The following is a 20,179-nucleotide window of genomic DNA, read 5'->3' on the forward strand; positions in this document are numbered from 1 at the left end:
CTGGAATGAGACGCTCCCCTTTTGATTAAACTGGCCAGGCATGAGACACAAACATGATCTGTAAAGGAAGCTAAATAATTCAGAGTGGTATTTCACTGCCAAGGCAGCTGTTTCGATACGATTCCGAAAGTAAATACTCGTCTGTTTCCGAGGAATAGATGTTTGTCCCGAGACGCAGGATTTCTGTAATGACCTGTATGAGTACGTACTTGCCACAATTCTAGTAACTCCGGGGCTTAAATTACTCAACACAAACAAAAGCAGTGTCTCATTTCTCGGCTGTAGCTAGCTATCATACTAATGCTAACGGTAAAATCGGTTACTAGTAGCAGTAATAGTAGTAGTAGTAGTAGTAGTAGCAGAAGGAGTAGTAGTAGGAGGAGAAGCAGTAATAGTAGTAGCAGATTAAGCAGTAGTAATAGTAGTAGCAGTAGTAGTAGCAGCAGTATTCATAAAAGCAGTACTAGTAGTAGTCGTAGCAGTGGTAGTAGTAGTAGTCGTAGCAGAAGCAGTAGTAGTTGTAGTAGTAGTAGTAGTAATATCAGCAGCAGTAGTAGTATCAGCAGCAGTAGTAGTAGCAAAATTCAGAGTGGTATTTCACTGCCAAGGCAGGTGTTTCGATATGATTCTGAAAGTAAATACTCGTCTGTTTCCGAGGAATAGATGTTTGTCCCGAGGCGCAAGATTTCTGTAATGACCTGTATGAGTACATACTTGCCACAATTCTAGTAACTCCGGGGCTTAAATCACTCAACACAAACAAAAGCAGTGTCTCATTTCTCGGCTGTAGCTAGCTATCATACTAATGCTAACGGTGAAATGGGTTACTAGTGGTAGTAGAAGCAGCAGCAGTAATAGTAGCAGCAGTAGTAGAAGCAGGAGTAGAAGCAGTAGTAGTAGTAGCAGTAGTAATAGTAGTAGTAGTAGCAGTAGTAGTACTAGTAGAAGAAGAAGCAGTACTAGTAATAGCAGTAGTAATAGTAGTAGTAGCAGTATTAGTAGTAGCAGTGGCAGTAGTAGTAGTAGCAGAAGCAGTAGTAGTAGTAGCATAAGTAGGCCTAATAGTAGTAGCAGTAGTAGTAGCAGAAGCAGTAGTAGTAGTAACAGTAGTAATAGTAGTTGTATTAGTAGTAGCAACAACCCCCTTCCAAACAATGTAAGGGGTGTGGAGAATTTGTTAGCCTTGCATGCTAACATGTGCAGCTTAAGTTAGAGTAGTAAACATACAGTTTTATCAATTCCTTCTAGTTTTGCACTTGTATTTTTACTTTTTAAAAAAGTAAAAGTTACTACCGTCCAAACTCTTTACCATTTCAGTCCTTGACAGGCCAGTTATGGTTGCTACGCTATGATTGGTCAATCACTGTTGGGGGGGGTGAGGTTTGTGTAACTGGGGGATTGTGTCAACTGGGATTCAGTTGGATTTTATGGCAATAAAAGGCAAGAAATGTTCAGGTAAGGATGTTGATTGTATCCATATGTTTTGGCAACGAATGGAGCAGAGAGTAAGAAACAAATAGTTCAGGGGGATCCAGGCCTCAACCAATGACATCACAGCTCTGAGGAATTACATAAATTTTGTTTAGTCTCACCACTGTCGGCTTTAAGGATGACTCATTCAAGGCAGTAAAGTATAAATATTTGCATGGAGTCATACATTATACTACTCTGACTGGATGAGCTAAACACAGTATCATAGTAAGAAACACTCTCCTCTTAGGTAGACAGGAAGTTAGGTGATGGAGGTTTTCTCGCTGTGAGGATAGACAGGCTTATCAGTGAAGATGGCATCTCTGAGACGGAGACGAGTGTCTTTCACACAAGATAAACATACTGGCTGACTGGGTGCTTGGAGGTTTTTTTTTTTACAACTTAACATTGAATTTAAAAAGATAAAACGGTATCTTACCAAAGTGCTGACAACACATACAAATACATGTAGTACTTTACATTTAATCACCTCAAGCCAGGAGAAAAAAACATGTTTATCAGTGTACGTGTGAGTAAATATAGAAGTGTTTCAGGAAGACTATGCTGGATTTCGATCATAATAGTTCATAACATCAACCTTAGGTGCTTGTATTCACTGTATTGTACATTGGCTGGTTTACTACAGTGGTATGAACCTAAAATAAACTATTTTGTTGTGATTTAATTGCAACAAACAGAAAAAAGGGATGCAGATGTAACTACATAATGATGCTGATTTGTAAAAACTTCAAAGTCATGGTTTGTTGGGTCTGTCCACAAGACGATGAGCAAACAACTTTTAAAATGCTTGTTTTTTTAATGGAGTTCAGGTAGATAGGACATACTCGCCCTGTGTGAATCTTTTCATAGACTTTGTATGTAATAAATTAAAGTTTAATTAATTCATGTCAGGAGCCTCTACAAGGTAGAAAACCTGGAGCAGTGCAAGGTCGGAAAATTCATTAAAAAAGTCGCCGTCTAGACTTCTTTGTGATAAAGTAATTCTGAGTACCTTTGTTTTTCTAGTGTCCTTTGGGTCTACCGTGTCGATAAAATGCTGACACATTCTGAGCTGGTGATACGGATTTCCCGTCTAAATCATTGTCATCTTCTCTCCTAAAGTCCTACAACAAAAACATGAGGGCTCTTATCTCAGTGAAGGTCTTTGCTGGTGACTCAAAAGCTTTTTGTCACAAACCGTAGACGTCTAATCTGCAGAAACCATAAATGCCTCATTTGTTGAGCATTGTTGGTGTTAAAACCGACACAGACCGTCGCATTTCAGAGCTCACCTGGACTGTGAAGGAACAGGCCACTGTCCTGAGTGTAATCTACACAGCAGTTTTTTATGGGTCATTGAGTCCCCCCCGCCTACAGAAGGATCTGGAAGGCCAGATCCCAGACGTTGATAGTCCTGTTGGGACTGGATGGTTTTTCTCCTGCTTGACTGACTCAAAACTAGCCGGAAATATTTCTGCTTCTGGAAAGTTTGGCGTTACGCTTTTCTGCATCACCCACATACTGATGGCATCCACCTCACCCCCACCCTTTCTCCAGACAAGGTATCGTGACTCTGGGATGGATATAGGCCCCGAGGGGAGACTTAAGCTAGAATAAGCGAAGTTTCAGACTTTGGCTGCTTCCTTGCAGGAATACACTGACTACACTGCAGTTTAAAGGGCTCACTACTATGCCTTTGTCGTATCAATTTCTTTTAATTCTTCTTTTCTTTGCATTTTCTTACCATCTTATTTGAAATGTTCACTTTTTCTGTCAGTCCATGACTTTGGTCCGGACTAAAATATCTCAACTTCTATCGAATTGCTATAACATTTTGTTGATACATTAATAGTCCCAAGAGGAAGATTCACACTGGCTTAAAATAGCATGCTATCATGCAAAACTAAGATGGTTAACATGGTAAATATTGTACCTGCTAAATATCAGAATGTTAGCATTGTTATTGTTAGCATGCTGATGTTAGCCTTTAGCTGAAAGCTGATGCCTACAGTACTATGCAGCCTAGCTGCTAGCATGTTTGCCCACCCTTTATAATTTTGTTTTCATATATTATTGTAACATGCATTAAGACACCTGTCAATATACACTATGAATACATTCACTTACTTACTCGTTAACTTATTATTAAAATGTTCAGTTTTTGGGCTCCAGCCAAAGTAATTTCATCTGTTTTTAACTTGTGTCTCAAACACTGATCTCCTTTTTGCCATCACATTGTGGTGTTGTTGTTCCTCAGCAATAAAAACCCATCCAAGTAAGAAAAGTTATCGATGACGACAAGTAAATTGCACCACTCCAGACATGATTAACTTCCTGTTTTGACATTGACCAAAACAGAAAATCTGTGCCCCGAGGGAAAGTTTCTCTCAATGAAAGAGCAGATCCACCCACGTGCAGAAACATGAAGCAGCATGTCCTCTCCGTAGTGACTCATCCACACTGCTCCAGTCTTGAACCGTAGCGAAATATTTCGAAGCCGTTTGTTGCCTTTCATTGGAGTTCCATTGCCTGAAGCAATATGGATCTCGCTTCGGGTTTCCCACAGTTGAAAAGCGGCATCAGTGGTCACTCAGCACTTGTTTTGATGTAACCCTTCAAAGAGACGAGATCCCTCAAAGTACATAATACCCGCGTTTTACCACTCGCTGCAATACTTTACCAACGCATAGCTGTTTGTCATGTCTGTCATCGTGTTGTCATTCCCCAGGACACAAAATGAATTACAACAAAAAATCTATGAAAGTGTGGTGGTGCTAAAAGCAGCACAGAAATGTACAAGATGTTGGGAGTTTTCAGGAAGATAAAGGTGGATGTGAAAGGATCGAGACCTTCTCGGGGTAGATTTTGTCAGCTGCAGGTGGAGCCGTTGGTTGTGGTCAAGCGCCCGGGTCTCTCAGGTGCAGCTTTTTTTTTTTCATGGAGAACCAAAGAGAGATCAAACAGTCATTTGCTCCGTCGGTTTAACTCGTCCCACATCAAACACGCTCGTCTTTTAAATTGTGATTGTGAACACCTGTCTTTAGTGAACCATCAAAGGTGGGCTACAAAAACCCGGCCTGTAGAGTCTCTGGGAACTCCTTGTTCTAACTACAAAAGGGAATCTGAGTGCCTGCCCTTGTGAACTCTGTTTGACTTTGGATTTGTGTACGACTGCACCCAGGGGCGCAACAACCCAGTGTCAGGGGGGTATGCAGCAACAATTTTGCCCCCCCTGGTGCGGCGCCACCGACTGCATCACACAATAGAGTTCTAGAGTTATTCTTAAACTGTTGTTAGGCATACAGTTGGTACTGCTGCTGCCAGTGTTGCTATGTCTCCTTTCAGTCAGCCAGATCGGTTAAATGGAACCATAATGGTGATCCAAATCTAAAGAACTTATGATTTCCCCTAAACACTTCAACAGTCTTCCAACATTTCTTTCTATGGAGGTGTGTTGAAATTATCCAGACCTATGAATACTGGTGAACTGTGTTTGATGACAGACAGAGATTTAGTGGAAATACAGATGTGATTGTGGAAAAAATAGACTCGGCAACGCCTCTACTTTCTATGTGAATTAAACTCCTTTTGAATAATGTAGATAAGCGTGACAACATTTACTAACCCTTTCAGGGGAAATATTTTGGCTTTTCCATTTGGTTTCCATCCCATTGAGAAAATGCTCCCTCAGCTCTAAAAGGATCCCATTAAAGGTTCTAAATTTGATATTTAGGATATTAATAAAACAGCAAACATATTTGTTATGTAAAGATATAATACTTGCCCTTAACAACAGGGAGTCGCCCCCTGATGGCCAGTAGAGAGAATGCACGTTTAAAACACTTCAGCATTTGCTTCACTTTTTAGAACCGGAGCAAATGTTCTTACCTCAAAATTGGCCTTTGAGAGATATAATCTAACTTATTTCTGGTCCTCAAAATAAGAAAACAGGCACAGCTGGAAGGTGGTTTGCATGTCTTTGTGTAACGGTACAGCAGCAGTACCTTGAGTCATCACACAGCCGGTTGGTTCCAGTTAATGTGCGCACTGGGACAAGGATGTTAACCAGAGGGGGCTTTGCTGGTGACTCACCTGAGTCAAGGCCATCTGCCCGAGGGGGGCAGAGACAAAAAAACATGACTAAAAGAGAGAGAGACCACATCACCCGCAGATGAAAAGATATCTCACCTTGCAGATTCAGTTACACTGAGGCAAAAATGAGCACAATAGGCTCAATATATACGTGAGATAAAAAAAAAAACCCTTCAGATAATAGGTTCGCGATGCTGCAGGTCCATACAGAACCTCAGGCTGACTCTGTCGGCCAGCACAATGCCAGCATGACGCTGTCTGGGATACAGTGACGTCTCATGTTGCCCCCCCAAAAAATCCCCATTTTAGACAAAAAAACATTTGTCAAAGCCCCTTCATGGGAAAGGGGGATTTGCAGATTCTCAAAAAGCAGGGGCGAACAGTTCAAAAGTATGCAGTGACAGATGTGGTGAAGACTTTTGCTTGGTGACACACACAGGGATAATGACAGTGAGTCAAATTTCAGCATTTTGTCATAAAGCCAAGCTGAAATGAGTCGTATTTTCTTATTTTAATAACCTGCTAACAGTTTGCTAAACGTGGACATGATTGTTGTAATCAAAAATCCAGCTCTGTTATGGAAAACTACAGAGAGGAGGCCTTAGAAAGTTGTGGAAGGATCCCACCTACTGGCCAACCGAAGGAATCGTCTAATTGATCAAAAAGTAAGCAGTCTCCCAATTGGGATTTTTAATCCGCAAGGATCATTAGTTATGTTTTGACCTGATTCTTATTTGACCTTCATTTTAGTATTCAGCCAAGGATTCATTAAAATCGACACAACACAGGCTCCATTTGATATGTTAATAACTTTATTATTCCATGTGCTGATTATCCCCTCGTTTAATAAACAAAGCTGGAATCTCTTGGGGATAAGGGGAGAATGATCTTTCACAGCTTGTATCGGTGGTTATTAGCTGACTAAAGTAAAAGTAAATACACCTTTTGTTCTCAGATGAATGCATGAGATCAATTCAAAGATGCAGCAAAGCAGTGGGGGAGTCAAAGGACTCTTTCATCCCGCTGTCATGACCATTGATGTGTCTGCTCCTTCATCTCCCCCACAAACGAGCTCCGCCTCCCTCACCACGGTTCACGTTACCCCGCCGACCCACCACATCACAACTTCAACAATAAGATACACTGACAATTCATTGTAGCCCCTTTGGTGTGTGAATGCAAAATGAATACACCAGGAAGGCTGCAACGGTTTTGGCTTGTGATGCAGATTTTTCTTTTTTTATAGCAAACCACATAAAACCCATAAGACAAAAAGAGTAAGAGTAATAAACAGGAAGTAGCAAGAAACAGAGATAAATCAGTGTAAACAAGTTTACAATGTAAACATAGTTGTTGTTCTGAGCTTTGCAGAAAACATTCAACACCAACAAGGACCATTTCTTTTGCACAATGAAATATAAGCTGTAAATGTACACACTTACAACAAATATAAATAATTAAATTAGAATAACAATTAAGAAAAGCATGTTTGCATTAAAACAAAACTCACAAAGCTTGATGATAAAAGTTTACATTTATTAAATAAATAACTATCCTATAAATTTGAAATTCAACTAACAGGCCATTCTTTGTTTGTACATCTACGTTTCCATGACAACGGAGCATGAATTACCTTTGAAACTCAAGAAGTAGTTTTAGTTTCCGTTACTGTCCACCACTAATATTTTTGTTTTGCTAGGCAAAGATTTTGAATATTTTTGTTCCAATGACGTCTTTTGTTTTAACATTTTTTATCAAATGTTGTTTTTGTGGACTGATGCATCTTGTAAAGGAAGGAAGCACTGATCTTATGTCGTCTTGCTCAAATTAAACTCTCTGGTTTAACTGTTTTGCTGTAAATTATCACATTAAAAATAGGCTTTCTAAAGAATTTCATGGTGGTCAATTGTGTGTGCAGTGAATTGGTGCCAGATTCTGTTTGAAAAGTGAAGCCGCTAGGAAACAAAGGTTGACATTTGCTTTGCAAAACAAACATTGCAACACGTCGTTTGCTGTCTTGTCTGCTGGTTCCCTGCAGACCGACTGTCAGTGAGCTACAGAGTGAGCTAGCACGACCTTTTGTTGGGCTTCACTGAGAAAAGCCTGTGTAAATCCATGCCGGAACTCTAAAATAAAAAGCAGGAATTACAGCATAATGCTCCATTTTCCATTTAGTGTTGAATATGTGGTGGTGATTATGAATTTAATTACAATATGCAAGTGAAGGTTTATGATTCAGGACTTGGAGATGATGACACACGGAGAGATGCTTACAACACAGTTTGTCTCAATGCTCAAGTCTTCTTCCTTAGACAACTTGCCTGAACTTTTTTCTCAGACTACTCTACTCTCTTTTGAGCCCTGAGGAGAGAGAGTGATGCAAGAGGATACTGCAAAAAGGATGTGATAAAACAGGATGTTCTTCAACTGTTTACAACAAATTCAACTCGCCGTATATCACAGTTAACCATCATTTTAATTATCCAGAAGTTTAAATGCATCTTCTACATTAACACTCATGTGTTGTTGTTCATTGCTTGAGAAAATGTGTTCTTAAATGTGTATTTAAGAATAAGAATTGCCTTTGTTTTTTGCCTAACTGTTCATATACAGACGGAAATTGATTGGAAGATGAAGGTATGAAAATATAGATTTTGTAATTAAGGAGTAAAAACTCACTGTTGTCTTTGTTGAACAATACCTTTCTGCTTACTGATACCTCACTTTGTCTAGATATGTTATTGCCTCGGTAGCTAAACATATAGTGAGGTGTGAGTGTGCATGAATTCTCAGATGATCCAGCAGCCTATTAAAAACCCACTCTGCTAACCTGTGCATCAAAAGATGACTCATGAGATGTCAAATGTCAGACGTTTCCCTCGCCCTCATACCTCTGAACTGGGACACTTCTTAAAATACTGCACTCCTCAGAGAAATGTTCCAGAACATTCGGTGTCTACATAACATCCCTTTCTTTTTCTTTCTGTCATTCAGTGTCAGGTGAGGAAAAAGATGTTGGACAAGTGTCAAGCTTCACACTATTTAAAATAGCTTTCACCTGTTCACAGATTCTGCCTTAATCCTACTGGGACTGACGGAGCAATTCAGTTCTCACCGTTTGTCTTGAGGTCTATTTTCACGTCCACCTCAGCTTTAAAAGCATGGATATATATGTGTGTGTGTGTGTGTGTGTGTGTGTTTGCACCATATGGATTTATTTAAACATATATATATATATACATATGTGTGTGTGTGTGTGTGTGTGTGTGTGTGTGTGTGTGTGTGTGTGTGTGTGTGTGTGTGTATAGATATATATTCATTTGTGCTTTGCTCACATCATCCTTTCATATTATTTATTATTATATCAGGCGTTTTGGGGTGAGCCAATCAGCACCATGGACAGCTCCAGCATCTCACCGTCGTCATGGGCAACGCCCCGGTAGTAGCTGTCACTGCACGTCATCAGGTTTGGATGTGCATTTTTTTTTTTAAACTCAATAAACGTCACATACATTACATATTAGAGGTGTGTGTACAAATATATATATATATACATATATCTATTAAAAAAATTATCCATTCGTGGTCCTTAGCTGTGATTGGTTGAGTCACGCTGGGTGTGCCGTTGTAAAAGCTTGAGCAAATAAGCTAGCAGCCGGTTCTTGTCTGTCGCCTAGCAACCGCATTGTTTGACTGGTCAACTGCTAGCTAATGGTTGCCGGTAAAACAATACAATTAATTCATTTTTCACAACCAGGACTGTCTGAAATCACTCTCTACTCCCTATATAGTGTATTAAATAATGAATTAATGAGGATAATTTTGATTTACAGCTAATGACGTGATTTAACCTTTTTTATTTATTATTACTTTAATTCTAATAGCCACTACACACTTTTTTATGTGCAGACGCCACTGTCCGCTCTTTTGTTCCCCCTTCATTGCCAGCAACGCGCGGATGCAATGTACACGGTACCCCCCCCCCCCCCCCCCCCCCCCCCCACCCCTACTCCGCCGCCGCCCCCCCCTCCACAACGCAGGCGGCTGGCCCTTTAAGGGTTATGCAGCCGGGCTAGCCGATGTAGGACGACCGTACGTCTGCCTGCCTGCCTGCGCTCCCGCTGCCATCCCCATCATGGCCTCCGCACAGCCTCCACCGACACCGCCGAGGATGAACCGACCAGCCAGCGGCCCTTCCCTTCCCGGAGCGGAGACGGACGTCAAACCGAAGCAGAGGCACCGGTAGAGGCGAGCCGCCACCGGGGAGAGCCGCCTCACATCCCCCATGCCACCCCGGTCTCCTCCATGCCTTCGTCTAAAGCCAAGTACAGCTATTCGATAAAGAGGGGTGCGAACCCGGGCGGCGGCGGCGGCAGAACCATGACAACGAACCGGGATTATTCCGTCAATCTGTCGGTGCAGCAAGTGCTCAGCCTTTGGGTGCAAGGCACGACGCTGCAGCACTTCACAGGTATGCGGAATGAAAAGGTGCCGTTATTCTGTGTTCACGTATCCAGCCGCACAAAGTCGGTCAGCATGCATGCGCGTGTGTGTGTGTGTGTGTGTGTGTGTGTGTGTGTGTGTGTGTGGTCGTGTCGCCTCTGCAGCGGTCCGTCATGAAGGCGAATAAACCCTGCATGTGTGATATTTCATCTCGCGTGTTCAGTGAGCAGAAAAGGGCAGAGTAGTTCCCGTGAAAAGGGGGGGCATCTGTACCACTAATACCCCCCCACACACACAGCTGGTGAATGGGCCACAATAAAAAATAAATGCCACTCCTGCGTGAGGAGTCGGTGGATGTCATGAAAGTAATCACAACATGTGGCTAATTAATCTTTCTGCTGCGTGAATGCGCCTTGCCTGTGTAGTAAATGAAGTGCCCCCCCCTTCCCCCCCTTTGTCTTGCAGTCCAGTAATCAAGAGGCAATTAGAGGCAGCATCCTCATCTCTTTGGGCATCTTGTCTCCATAGTGAGGTCCACGCGTTTCTCACTTAACACAGGCACTAAAGGGTTTTTTTCATAACTTTAATATGGCTTGTTATTGAAATGGATGGACATCTGTCTTTTTATCTGATTATTTGAATTATTGCTTTATCACATAGATAACAATAGTTTATTTTTACTAGTACAGCCGGTACTTGAAAACCAACACATCCAACGAGGTGTTATTGCTTTGAACGTGTGAAGAGAAGCACACAAACCAGAGATTACCAAAGAACAAGATATACTATATATTGTAATATAACCTTTCTTTATCATTCTACGTATAAATTATTCATTTTTTATTGGCTGAATTGGAAAAATCAAAGATTATATATCAGTGATGAGAATTTATTATGGGCATATTAATGGTCCGGCCGTACCCAATCTGCTCCTATTCTACCCTTATCTGGCCTAGATCTGATCCTTTTTACCCGATCTGGTCCTGATTTTATCCTATACTCAATCTGGTCCTCTTCTACCCTAATCTGGTCTAGATTGGGTACTATTCTCCCCGATCTGATGCTATGCTATCCCATCAGGTCCTATTCTACCTGATCTCGTCCTATGCTTGATGATCTGGTCCTGTTCTACCTGATCTGGACCTAATCTACCAGATCTGGTCCTTTTCTACACAATCTGGTTCTCCTCTATCTGATATGGTCTCATTGTATGCAATAACTGTCTGTTGTGTCCAAATGGTGACATTCTGACCATTTTGGAGAAGTCTTTCACTATTTTCCACATTGTGGAAGATCCAAACATCCCCAAAAAAAGTACACAACCATCTATTTAAAAAAATAGATGTATTAAAGTTATGAAAACATTCACATTCTTTGTGCTACCTATGGTTGGACCATCTTAGAAACTCGAGTCTTTTGGGGGGATTTGTTCCTCTACTGAAGGTGATTGTTGGTGATAAGAGCTTAATGTATGGGTATTTATAAGCTGGAGCATCATGATGGGCTGATAGCTGGAGGTTAGATACAGATGAGTTCTTCCTTTAGAGTCGCTGTCAAAAAGTATGCACACGGAAAAAATGCCTGCAGGCGGATTTTCATGCTGCCTGTGCTGAGAGGTGTTCCCTGTCAGGTAAAGATGATGATGCACACCTTTTTGTTGAGGATCTTTGTTAAGCCGCTTCAAGGGAGACAATATGGCGTCTAAATAAAATAAGTATATAAATAAAACAAGAAAGTAGGAACAAGAAAAGCAATGTTTGGGCATTTTATCTCTTCCTCTACTGGCAGGCTGAACTTCCTCAGCAAGAACGAAACAGCTGGCCATCTGTTCGAAGACCTTTCCCTCGTTTCCCATATCTACGAAGGGTAAAAAGAGGATTGATGTATACAGGAACAACAGAACTGCTCTGTCACATAAACACAAGATTATGGACATGAATTCCTCCCTGCAGAAGGAGAGTGAAGCCCAGGCGGACATGTGGTCACGGCCCGAGTTGGCTCAGACCCATCTTATGAAATGCAGCCGACATCCTGTGTTGAGAAACGCATCATGCAAAGAAAAGAGGGTAGTTAATGATGCTGACTCGGCGGGAAGCTGCATATAGAAGTGTTGGGCTTCTGCGGCGAGTAAAGTCGAGCTTAAGTGAGCAAAGGGTGTACGAAGCTGCCATCGGATTCCCCTTCAACCCCGCGGTTCACTAACCGGGTGAAAAACGACCTCCTGACACATGAGATGAGGTCAGAGAGAGCGTGAACAACCACAGCCCTACAGTCCAGCAGCAGATACAAGCTTTTAAATACGTCGACCGCTCTGCCCTTTCTTGACGGCCCCGCGGAGTCGCTTAAAAACATGGATTTCCTGTTTATGATTTGCGTGCTCGCAGCAGTTTCACTTCAACAAACCATAAAAGGAACATGCGTTGCTTTATGGATTGCAAATTTGAATATTGTGTAAACAGACTGTTAGCTGCAAGCTTTATGTTTTTGTAGGGACAACTTTAAAGGGTTGGTTCACCAAACTTATGAAATCAATATCTGCAACATGAAGATATTTAATGTTCACAAAAGTAGCTTAAAGCAAAATTGAGGCCTCCAAGTGGTTTTCAACATGGTGACGGCTGAGCCGGCAGCTAGCAACAGTGCTGACAGAGCTAGCAGTGTTAAGTTAGAGGGAAAACTTGTAGCGTACGTGTAGGGGGTGATGATTGGTCTTTGTGGTATTTATCCACCCCAAAAAATAAAAAAATGGCGGTTGTGGTGGTTGCTTGCCATCCCCTGCTAATGGCTTGTCAGTAGCACAGTATTGCTGTTATTGCGTCAGTACTACTTTTTTTTAAAAGAACACACATCGTACACCGTTAACCCCAATAATTATGTTTTCTCCTAATTGCCGTGAACACTGTTGACAGCTTGTCTGAAAACTGGGATGAGAATAATCAATCTCAACGCCAGCACTTCAACAAATTGGGTTTATCGTACAGCCCGATTTAGAAACAGCTTTATAGTTATAATAATAATAAACCGCATTATATAGCACTGACAAAGTGCTTTACATAGACAGAAAAAATCAATAAAAGCCAGCAAATTAGTACAGAGAATGAAATTAAGCACAAATAAAACATACACCACAGCGGAAATGGAAAGATGAAACATTGGGCTAACATTAAGGCCTCAGATCTTGGAGCTGGGAGGTCTGAGACTGAGGGACTTGGCTTTGAGCGAGACAAGACAGTAACGGCTTCATCGCCACCAGCCGACCACATCCCACCCCTCTCCGTCTCCCTCTATATCGGGACGAATCCATCATTGCTCCACACTCTGCAGAGCCCCTGCAGGCTGCCACTTTGACTCGTTCCTGTCCTTTTTAACGCTTCACTGTTGACAGGCGAGCTCTAAAGCCGCCGTGCTGACACGGACCTCGTCCTGTAGTTGCGGATTAGCGGCGGCTAATGCCGTGCTTTTGTATATCTCTGAACATGACACAGCACTCGAGTCGAGCGCATCTCTCACCCCGTAGGTGCTGCCTCTGAGCCGTGAACACCTGCACTGCTGTCCGCCGAAATTAAACGCTCGGCTCGGCTTCCGGCGTTCGCTAAACTGGAAAAAGAATAATGACCTGCCAAGAGCGGTTTCTACCAGCCAGAGTGAATAACAAGCCGTGTATTTTCACTGAATCATTTCACCCTGTTCATTTGAAATCTACATCACATTACGTCTAGTTTGTAATTCATTAAGAAGCCAGTTCATGTAAATGCTGGTTTAAATGCTATGAGTGTTCCTGGTGATCCACCGAAGACAGATTTTTCTGACATTTGGTTCTCAGTGGGCCTCGGTGTCGGACCCCGCCCTTCACTGTGCTCAGCAAAGGTGGATGAAATATTTAGAGCTGTCATTTAAAGGGCCAGTGCGTAGCATATCAGGGGATGTATTTGGCAGAAATGGAATATAATATTCATCAGCGTATTACCTGAAAGAAAATGTTGTTTTTTTTAGTTTTTCGTCTGCCATATTTCTACAGTAGCCCAGGATGGACAAACCAGAGAGGACCTTTTACGCTACCTGGAGGCCAACATGTGTGAAACTGCGGTAATGTGAGCCGTCTGACTTCAGTTGCTCCTAAAATAGTCTTTCTATGATCAGGATGGCCTCTAAGCAAGCGAGCGTCGCTAGTGCCGCTAAGTTTAGAGAGGAAATCTCTCATTGGAGGAACTACAATCTGAAATATGACAATGTTTCTGGCCTGTATAGGCGTCACAATCAAAAAAAACTTTGGGAAACACTGGTTTAATCTCTAACCATATCAGTGTTTTTATGGGAACGTTTAATTAGAAAAGTAGTCAAGTAAAGGGGTATCTAATGAAAGTGGAGCTGGTTTTCATGACACAGCGGTGGTGGGGTTTGTGGGACGCGTCCTCCTGTGGCCCGACATGCTCCCGTGTTGAGCGTTGCTCTAATCCGGTCAGGCTTATGTTGGGCGACAGATGCCCGGCCTGTGGACTCGATGAGGGATCCTAATGGGGCAGGGTGGGATGTCGCTGGGTGCTTTCCATCGGGGCTAACGTGACCCGGTGTTACATATTTGTAGCAGGTTGTATACAAGTGAAACCAGATACAAGCAAACTATTTATAGCTTCTTCTTAGATGTATTAGTGGGAATACTGGGAACAGTTTGATGCACTTCTAGAGCTGAATTAAGAGACAGCTATACATAATGTGCTCTTATAAACATGTGTATAGATAGGAAACACCCACAAAGCAGGAAAACGAGACCGGCTTCATGTTTCAAGACTCCTCAGACGCAGCTAAACGACTTGATGATGTTGGACCTGGATGGATTTCCAGGTCACAGGACAGAAGAGCGAGGACGGGAGGAGGCGTAATTAGCAGAATCCCTCTCTCTCTGACCCTCACCCCCCGTCCCGTCACAGACATCTCCCTCCTCTCGTGCTGGACGGGCCACGCTGGTTGTAGAAAGACAGCAGTGATGCAGCAGCGAGACAAAGAGTCATGCAGGACAAAGAGCCGTTGTGATGTCTCTCTCCGCCCAGCTCGCCAGCTGATTGCCCGGATCAATAAGTAGATGCAGGCGCTCCGTCGACTGTGGAAGTACCGGGTTGGATGGATGTGCCAAAGAGCTCCCGCATGGCTTGAGAACAACTTTGCAATAGAATTGAGTCTTCAGATGTTTACGCCACACAACAATGTCACATTTCCTGTTGATGTCCCTTCATCCAAACAAAACGGGCTCCGGCTTTTTTACACAAAATTCATTCTTCTTCCTCGGGCGTCGCCTTTTCTTCTAGAATAATCTGCTGGCCAGCTGGCCTCTCCTCGCTCCCACGGTGCCAGGGGTTCAAAGCAAGGCCCCTCGCTGGCAACAGGGTGGGAGCTCTTTATTGAACAAAAGAGAGAGAGAGAGAAGGAAAACGAAAAAGAAGATTTGAATAAATAGTTTTCTTTTATTAGAAAAGCAGTGACTAAGTGATATGTTTCGCATGCGTAATTAGATAAATGTTGGCAAAGTGGGAATTGAACAAATGCAGAATTTTTAGTCGAGACTAAATGAGCAGCGCAAATGTTGAATTGTTCGTCTGCAGCCCAGATGAGGCGATTATGAGCCGTCGTTTCAGACGAGATTTTTCCATTAATGCTTAATGTGGAGCTCGCTGCCGCTCGTGTGAAATCTCACCGAGAGCGGTTTCATACATCTCGACCTCGGCTCCATTACCACGGTCGGCTGCCTCCTCGATGAGCCCCGACTCAGACTGTGGCGGCTGTAGATTGAAATCCTCCCTCACAGACGTGTGCAGCGCCAACCGGGTCTTTGTGTCCTGATCCGCAGAAGGCCATCAAACAAGGTCTGCTATGTGTAAATCTGGAAAATGGCATCAGGAAATCTTCCTTCTGAGCAAACAAACCTCTGCATTTGCATGATAAGGACATTTTATCTTTCTCTATCCGCAGGCAGGAATATTTATCTTATTCTTCACAGTGATGGAAATCCTGAGGGATCAATCATTTTCACTGCAGTGATTTAGCATTGCAATTACAGTAAAGGTAGAGGACTCGTGAGAGAGAGATTAAATAATGAAAGGACTAAATCTATGTTACGGGTGTTATTGGTAGTTTAATGAAAAATGATAACTAAACTAATTTACATAGTTTAGTTCAGTCTCTACACATGTGAGGTTCTAGCTTAGAGCTCTGGGAGACCACAGACCGCTACAAAATGTTTTGTCTCCATTTCTGATTCAGTGACGACAGGATGATAATGTCAACGTTTTGTTTCATTTTTCATATTGAAATATTTCATTTTTATTTTCATTTCGTGTCTATTTGCATCTTTGCAGTGACTGTATGCAAAAGGAAAAAAATCACTTTACACTTTGAACTCGTTAAGCACTGTTTGCACTGTTAGCTGCATACCGCCGGCTCAGCCGCTGCTATGTTGAGAGCCCTGTGGAAGCAAAAGATTTGCTCTAAATTTCAAATCTCGCTGTCATTGCGTGTTATCTGACGTGTTTTGTCTCCCCCCCCTGTCAGAGATGTGGTACTGGGTGTTCCTGTGGTGTCTCTTCTCCTCGCTCTTTGTCCACGGGGCCGTCGGGCTGCTCATGTTGGTCATGTTGCAGCGCCACAAGAGGGGCCGCCTCATCACCCTGGTGCTGGTCAGCGTGGGTTTCCTGGCCACCCTCTCCGGAGGCGTCATCACCAGTAAGTCCACCTCATACCATCCACTTTTTGTTTCTTTTCTTTTTTTTTTTTTTGGTGCTTTTTATAGCCTGACCTTAACGGCGTTCAGCATCCAGTCAGCCAGAAGAAGACGGGAGGTGACAGGGAGGGAAAGGGAGCGGGACGGAGGGAGTTTGTGTGTCAACTCCTGTCAAACAGAGGAGGACGCGACCTGACAGAGAGATTTCAGGAGCCTGTTTTCTTGTTTACCTTCATTTTTTTGTTGTCGCAGCACTTTAACAGTGTCTGGATGATGTTAAGAAAAACAAATATCTTTTTGTTTCTTGCTATGGAGAATGTGAGGATCATTTAGGGTGGTTAGTGGTGCATTTAAAAGGTATGTACAACCACCAAAGATGATGAGGGTGTCACAACATTACATTAGGGCTGGTAGAATGCTTAGATACTAACATGACACCTCCACAACTGGGCCCAGTCCCAGACCCCTAGAGGCCCGGCGAGTTTGTTTGCAGTAATTTCATTACTTTCTGTTATTGCACCACTCCATCACAGCATAAACGGAAATGACAGAGGGCTTAAAGCAGTGTTTGACAACAAGATGACATCGAGTTGCATTGTGGGATTTGTAGGGTTCGGCTTTTATGGATTTGGAACTAAACAAGGGAGTAGAAGTCAGAATATTTGACCATTCTTTTCTAAATATGTGATCACAGGGCACGTGTAAATAGACCCAAATATATCTGAGCTCACCTGAATGAATCAGTCTCCATCATAGACGCAAGCTGGGCCCCAAAATATAAAGACACTTTAGGATTAACGCGCAGCAGTCAGGGAGAGCAGACTGTTGACCGTGGACTCGGTCTCGCCCTCCATGTGTCCACCAGTCTGGCTGAAAGTCAAAGTGTGGCAGAGCAAAAATGCAGCCAAGCAGAAGAGAAGCAAAGGTCATGTGGTGTCAGAGAGAAAAACACCAACCTTGTAAAGCCCCCGAAGACTTGGTTTCAAATGATAAAGGGGAAACATTCCGGCTGAATTTGGTAAATATTGTAACCAGTGACAATTCTCCAGGAGACACGTTACAAAATCATGATCAATGCATTCAGGGGGCGACTCTTCCATCTTTTAATAAATATTCAAACCCAAAGAATGACATTTGTGCAGAGCTCTTGACTCCCGACGTGAAGCTGAAAAGACGAGGACGGATGTGTTGGTCCTCATTGTGAGTGGACAGTCTGCAGTTATGGAGATAGCCGGCTGTGTTTGTGCATCTGCCCGTTTGTTTACCCACCGTGTGTGTGTGTGCATGTTTGTTTGTGTGTGTTAACGCTGGCGTTTGTTTCCCCCCCTCAGGCGCGGCGGTGGCGGGCGTGTACCGTGTGGCAGGGAAGGACATGGCACCGCTGGAAGCTCTGGTGTTGGGCGTGGGCCAGACCACCCTCTCCGTCGTCATATCCTTCTCACGCGTCCTCGCCACTCTGTGAGGCTGAACCCCTTCGCCGAGCTGAAGCAGAGACGAGAGCGAGACTTTTAGGAGGCAGGAATGCTCTGGACCTTTTATGGGAGATGGCGCCCCCATGTGTCTCTGCTCTGTCACTGCCACAATCACACACCGCCACTCAGTGGGGACTCGATGCAGGCCGGTGGATCCCCGTGTCAGAGAGCAGCACCGGGCGGAGACGGCGGCGCCATCCTCAGCTTCTGGACTTGAAAGCCATGTTTCCGGGTGTTTCCAGAGTTACATCACTTCTTTGTGCCAACAGCCTTCTCTGGGAAATCCAGATGCCTTTCACATGGCCACTGACTCTTGAAGGCTTTCTGTTGCACTTGTGGGGGGAATTAAAAAAAAAAGAAAAAGAAGAGCGACGACCTGTAACGATGATCTGCAGAGGGTGGCGTTTGAGCAGCGACGAACCAACATTTGTTCATCAGCAAGAACGCAGTTCTGTTTCAGTGTCAAACATCACCCTCACTCAACGTTCATTCCCTTTTGCACTTTGTAAATGTTTGAGACTCTCTTTGCCTAAGAAGGTGTGAAATCATTGGACGTGGAGGAGAAAACCAGCACCGGCGTTACGTTGGGTTCCATATTGATTCATCAACGAGAACTCCAGTTGGAGTTAAAGGAACATTTCAACACAGTAATTCACTTTTTTGCTGATGATTGGACGAGACGTCACTCTCATGTCTGTATGATCAATATGAAGCTAGAGCCAGGAGGCAGTTAGCTTAGCATAAAGACTGGAAACAGGGTTGATTTAATGTGGACCAGGTCGGTGGTACCGACATAATTAAGTCAGTCCAATTTTAGCTGAAAGCCCAGTTTCCAGTCTTAGCTTAGCATAGCTAACTGACTGCTGTTTCAAGTCTTAGCTTAGCGTCGCTAACTGACTGCTGTTTCCAGTCTTAGCTTAGCGTCGCTAACTGACTGCTGTTTCCAGTCTTAGCTTAGCGTAACTAACTGACTGCTGTTTCCAGTCTTAGCTTAGCGTCGCTAACTGACTGCTGTTTCCAGTCTTAGCTTAGCATCGCTAACTGACTGCTGTTTCAAGTCTTAGCTTAGCGTCGCTAACTGACTGCTGTTTCAAGTCTTAGCTTAGCGTCACTAACTGACTACTGTTTCCAGTCTTAGCTTAGCGTCACTAACTGACTACTGTTTCCAGTCTTAGCTTAGCATAACTAACTGACTGCTGTTTCCAGTCTTAGCTTAGCGTCACTAACTGACTACTGTTTCCAGTCTTAGCTTAGCGTAACTAACTGACTGCTGTTTCCAGTCTTAGCTTAGCGTCGCTAACTGACTGCTGTTTCCAGTCTTAGCTTAGCGTCACTAACTGACTACTGTTTCCAGTCTTAGCTTAGCGTCGCAAACTGACTGCTGCTTCCAGCTTCATATTCACTGTACAGACATGACAGAGGTGTCAGAAAGAAAGAGTTGTAATATTCCTTTAAGACGGACGCAGACGGAAAGGCCTGGAACAAGCCCTCAGAAGTGTTTGCACTGAGCAAGTTTGTTGCAGGTCTGGTTAGCGTAAGATCAGGATCAGGTTCCTCTCATTCAGGGTTTTGAGGAAGATGGGGGGTTGTTTTGCTGCTTCACACAAACTCTTCTGGTGTAACGTTGGAAACCTGCTGCGGCACAAACTCCCCCGTGGAAAGCCCATCCCTCCCCGCCGAAGGTCGGACGCATTCTGCTGCTCAGACGGCCATTTTTTTCTCTATGGCTTCCTCTTGTCTTCGTTTTCTGTTTTGAACCCATGTTCCTTAAGTTGAACTTTGCATATTGCACTGAAATGAATCTGCCTTGTTTTTAGCACAGTGTGCGACGACTCGACTCGATCCAGTAACAGACTCTGACCTGGTCTTGTTTTGCTAAAGCAAAGAAGAAGAATGTGCTAGGAGCTACTGTATTTACACAAACTGGTTTATTGTTGATGCATCTTGGTTTTCACTGGGAATAGAAAGATACACTGGTTTTATTTGAGTT

At 43.3% G+C, this 20,179-nt stretch overlaps 1 protein-coding gene across 1 annotated transcript; it reads left to right on the plus strand.

Annotated features, from left to right (window-relative positions):
• Positions 1-9,601: 9,601 nt before the first annotated feature.
• On the plus strand, positions 9,602-19,360 carry tmem170b (transmembrane protein 170B). The gene is made up of 3 exons (XM_084031787.1): positions 9,602-10,033; positions 16,549-16,719; positions 18,049-19,360. Exons 1-3 carry the CDS (start codon positions 9,868-9,870, stop codon positions 18,177-18,179), a joined length of 468 nt encoding a protein of 155 aa, XP_083887913.1. The 5' UTR covers positions 9,602-9,867; the 3' UTR covers positions 18,180-19,360.
• The last annotated feature ends 819 nt before the right edge of the window (positions 19,361-20,179 follow it).

Source organism: Eutrigla gurnardus, assembly GCF_963514095.1.
Source record: "Eutrigla gurnardus genome assembly, chromosome: 17".
In the NCBI taxonomy this organism is placed as follows: domain Eukaryota; kingdom Metazoa; phylum Chordata; class Actinopteri; order Perciformes; family Triglidae; genus Eutrigla; species Eutrigla gurnardus.

Excerpts from the sequence above, each read along its gene's own strand:
- tmem170b (XM_084031787.1), top strand. The coding sequence starts at position 9,868 with ATGCCTTCGTCTAAAGCCAAGTACAGCTATTCGATAAAGAGGGGTGCG. Across the intron at positions 10,034-16,548 it reads GACGCTGCAGCACTTCACAG|AGATGTGGTACTGGGTGTTC; the intron begins GTATGCGGAATG and ends CCCCCCTGTCAG. Across the intron at positions 16,720-18,048 it reads CTCCGGAGGCGTCATCACCA|GCGCGGCGGTGGCGGGCGTG; the intron begins GTAAGTCCACCT and ends TCCCCCCCTCAG.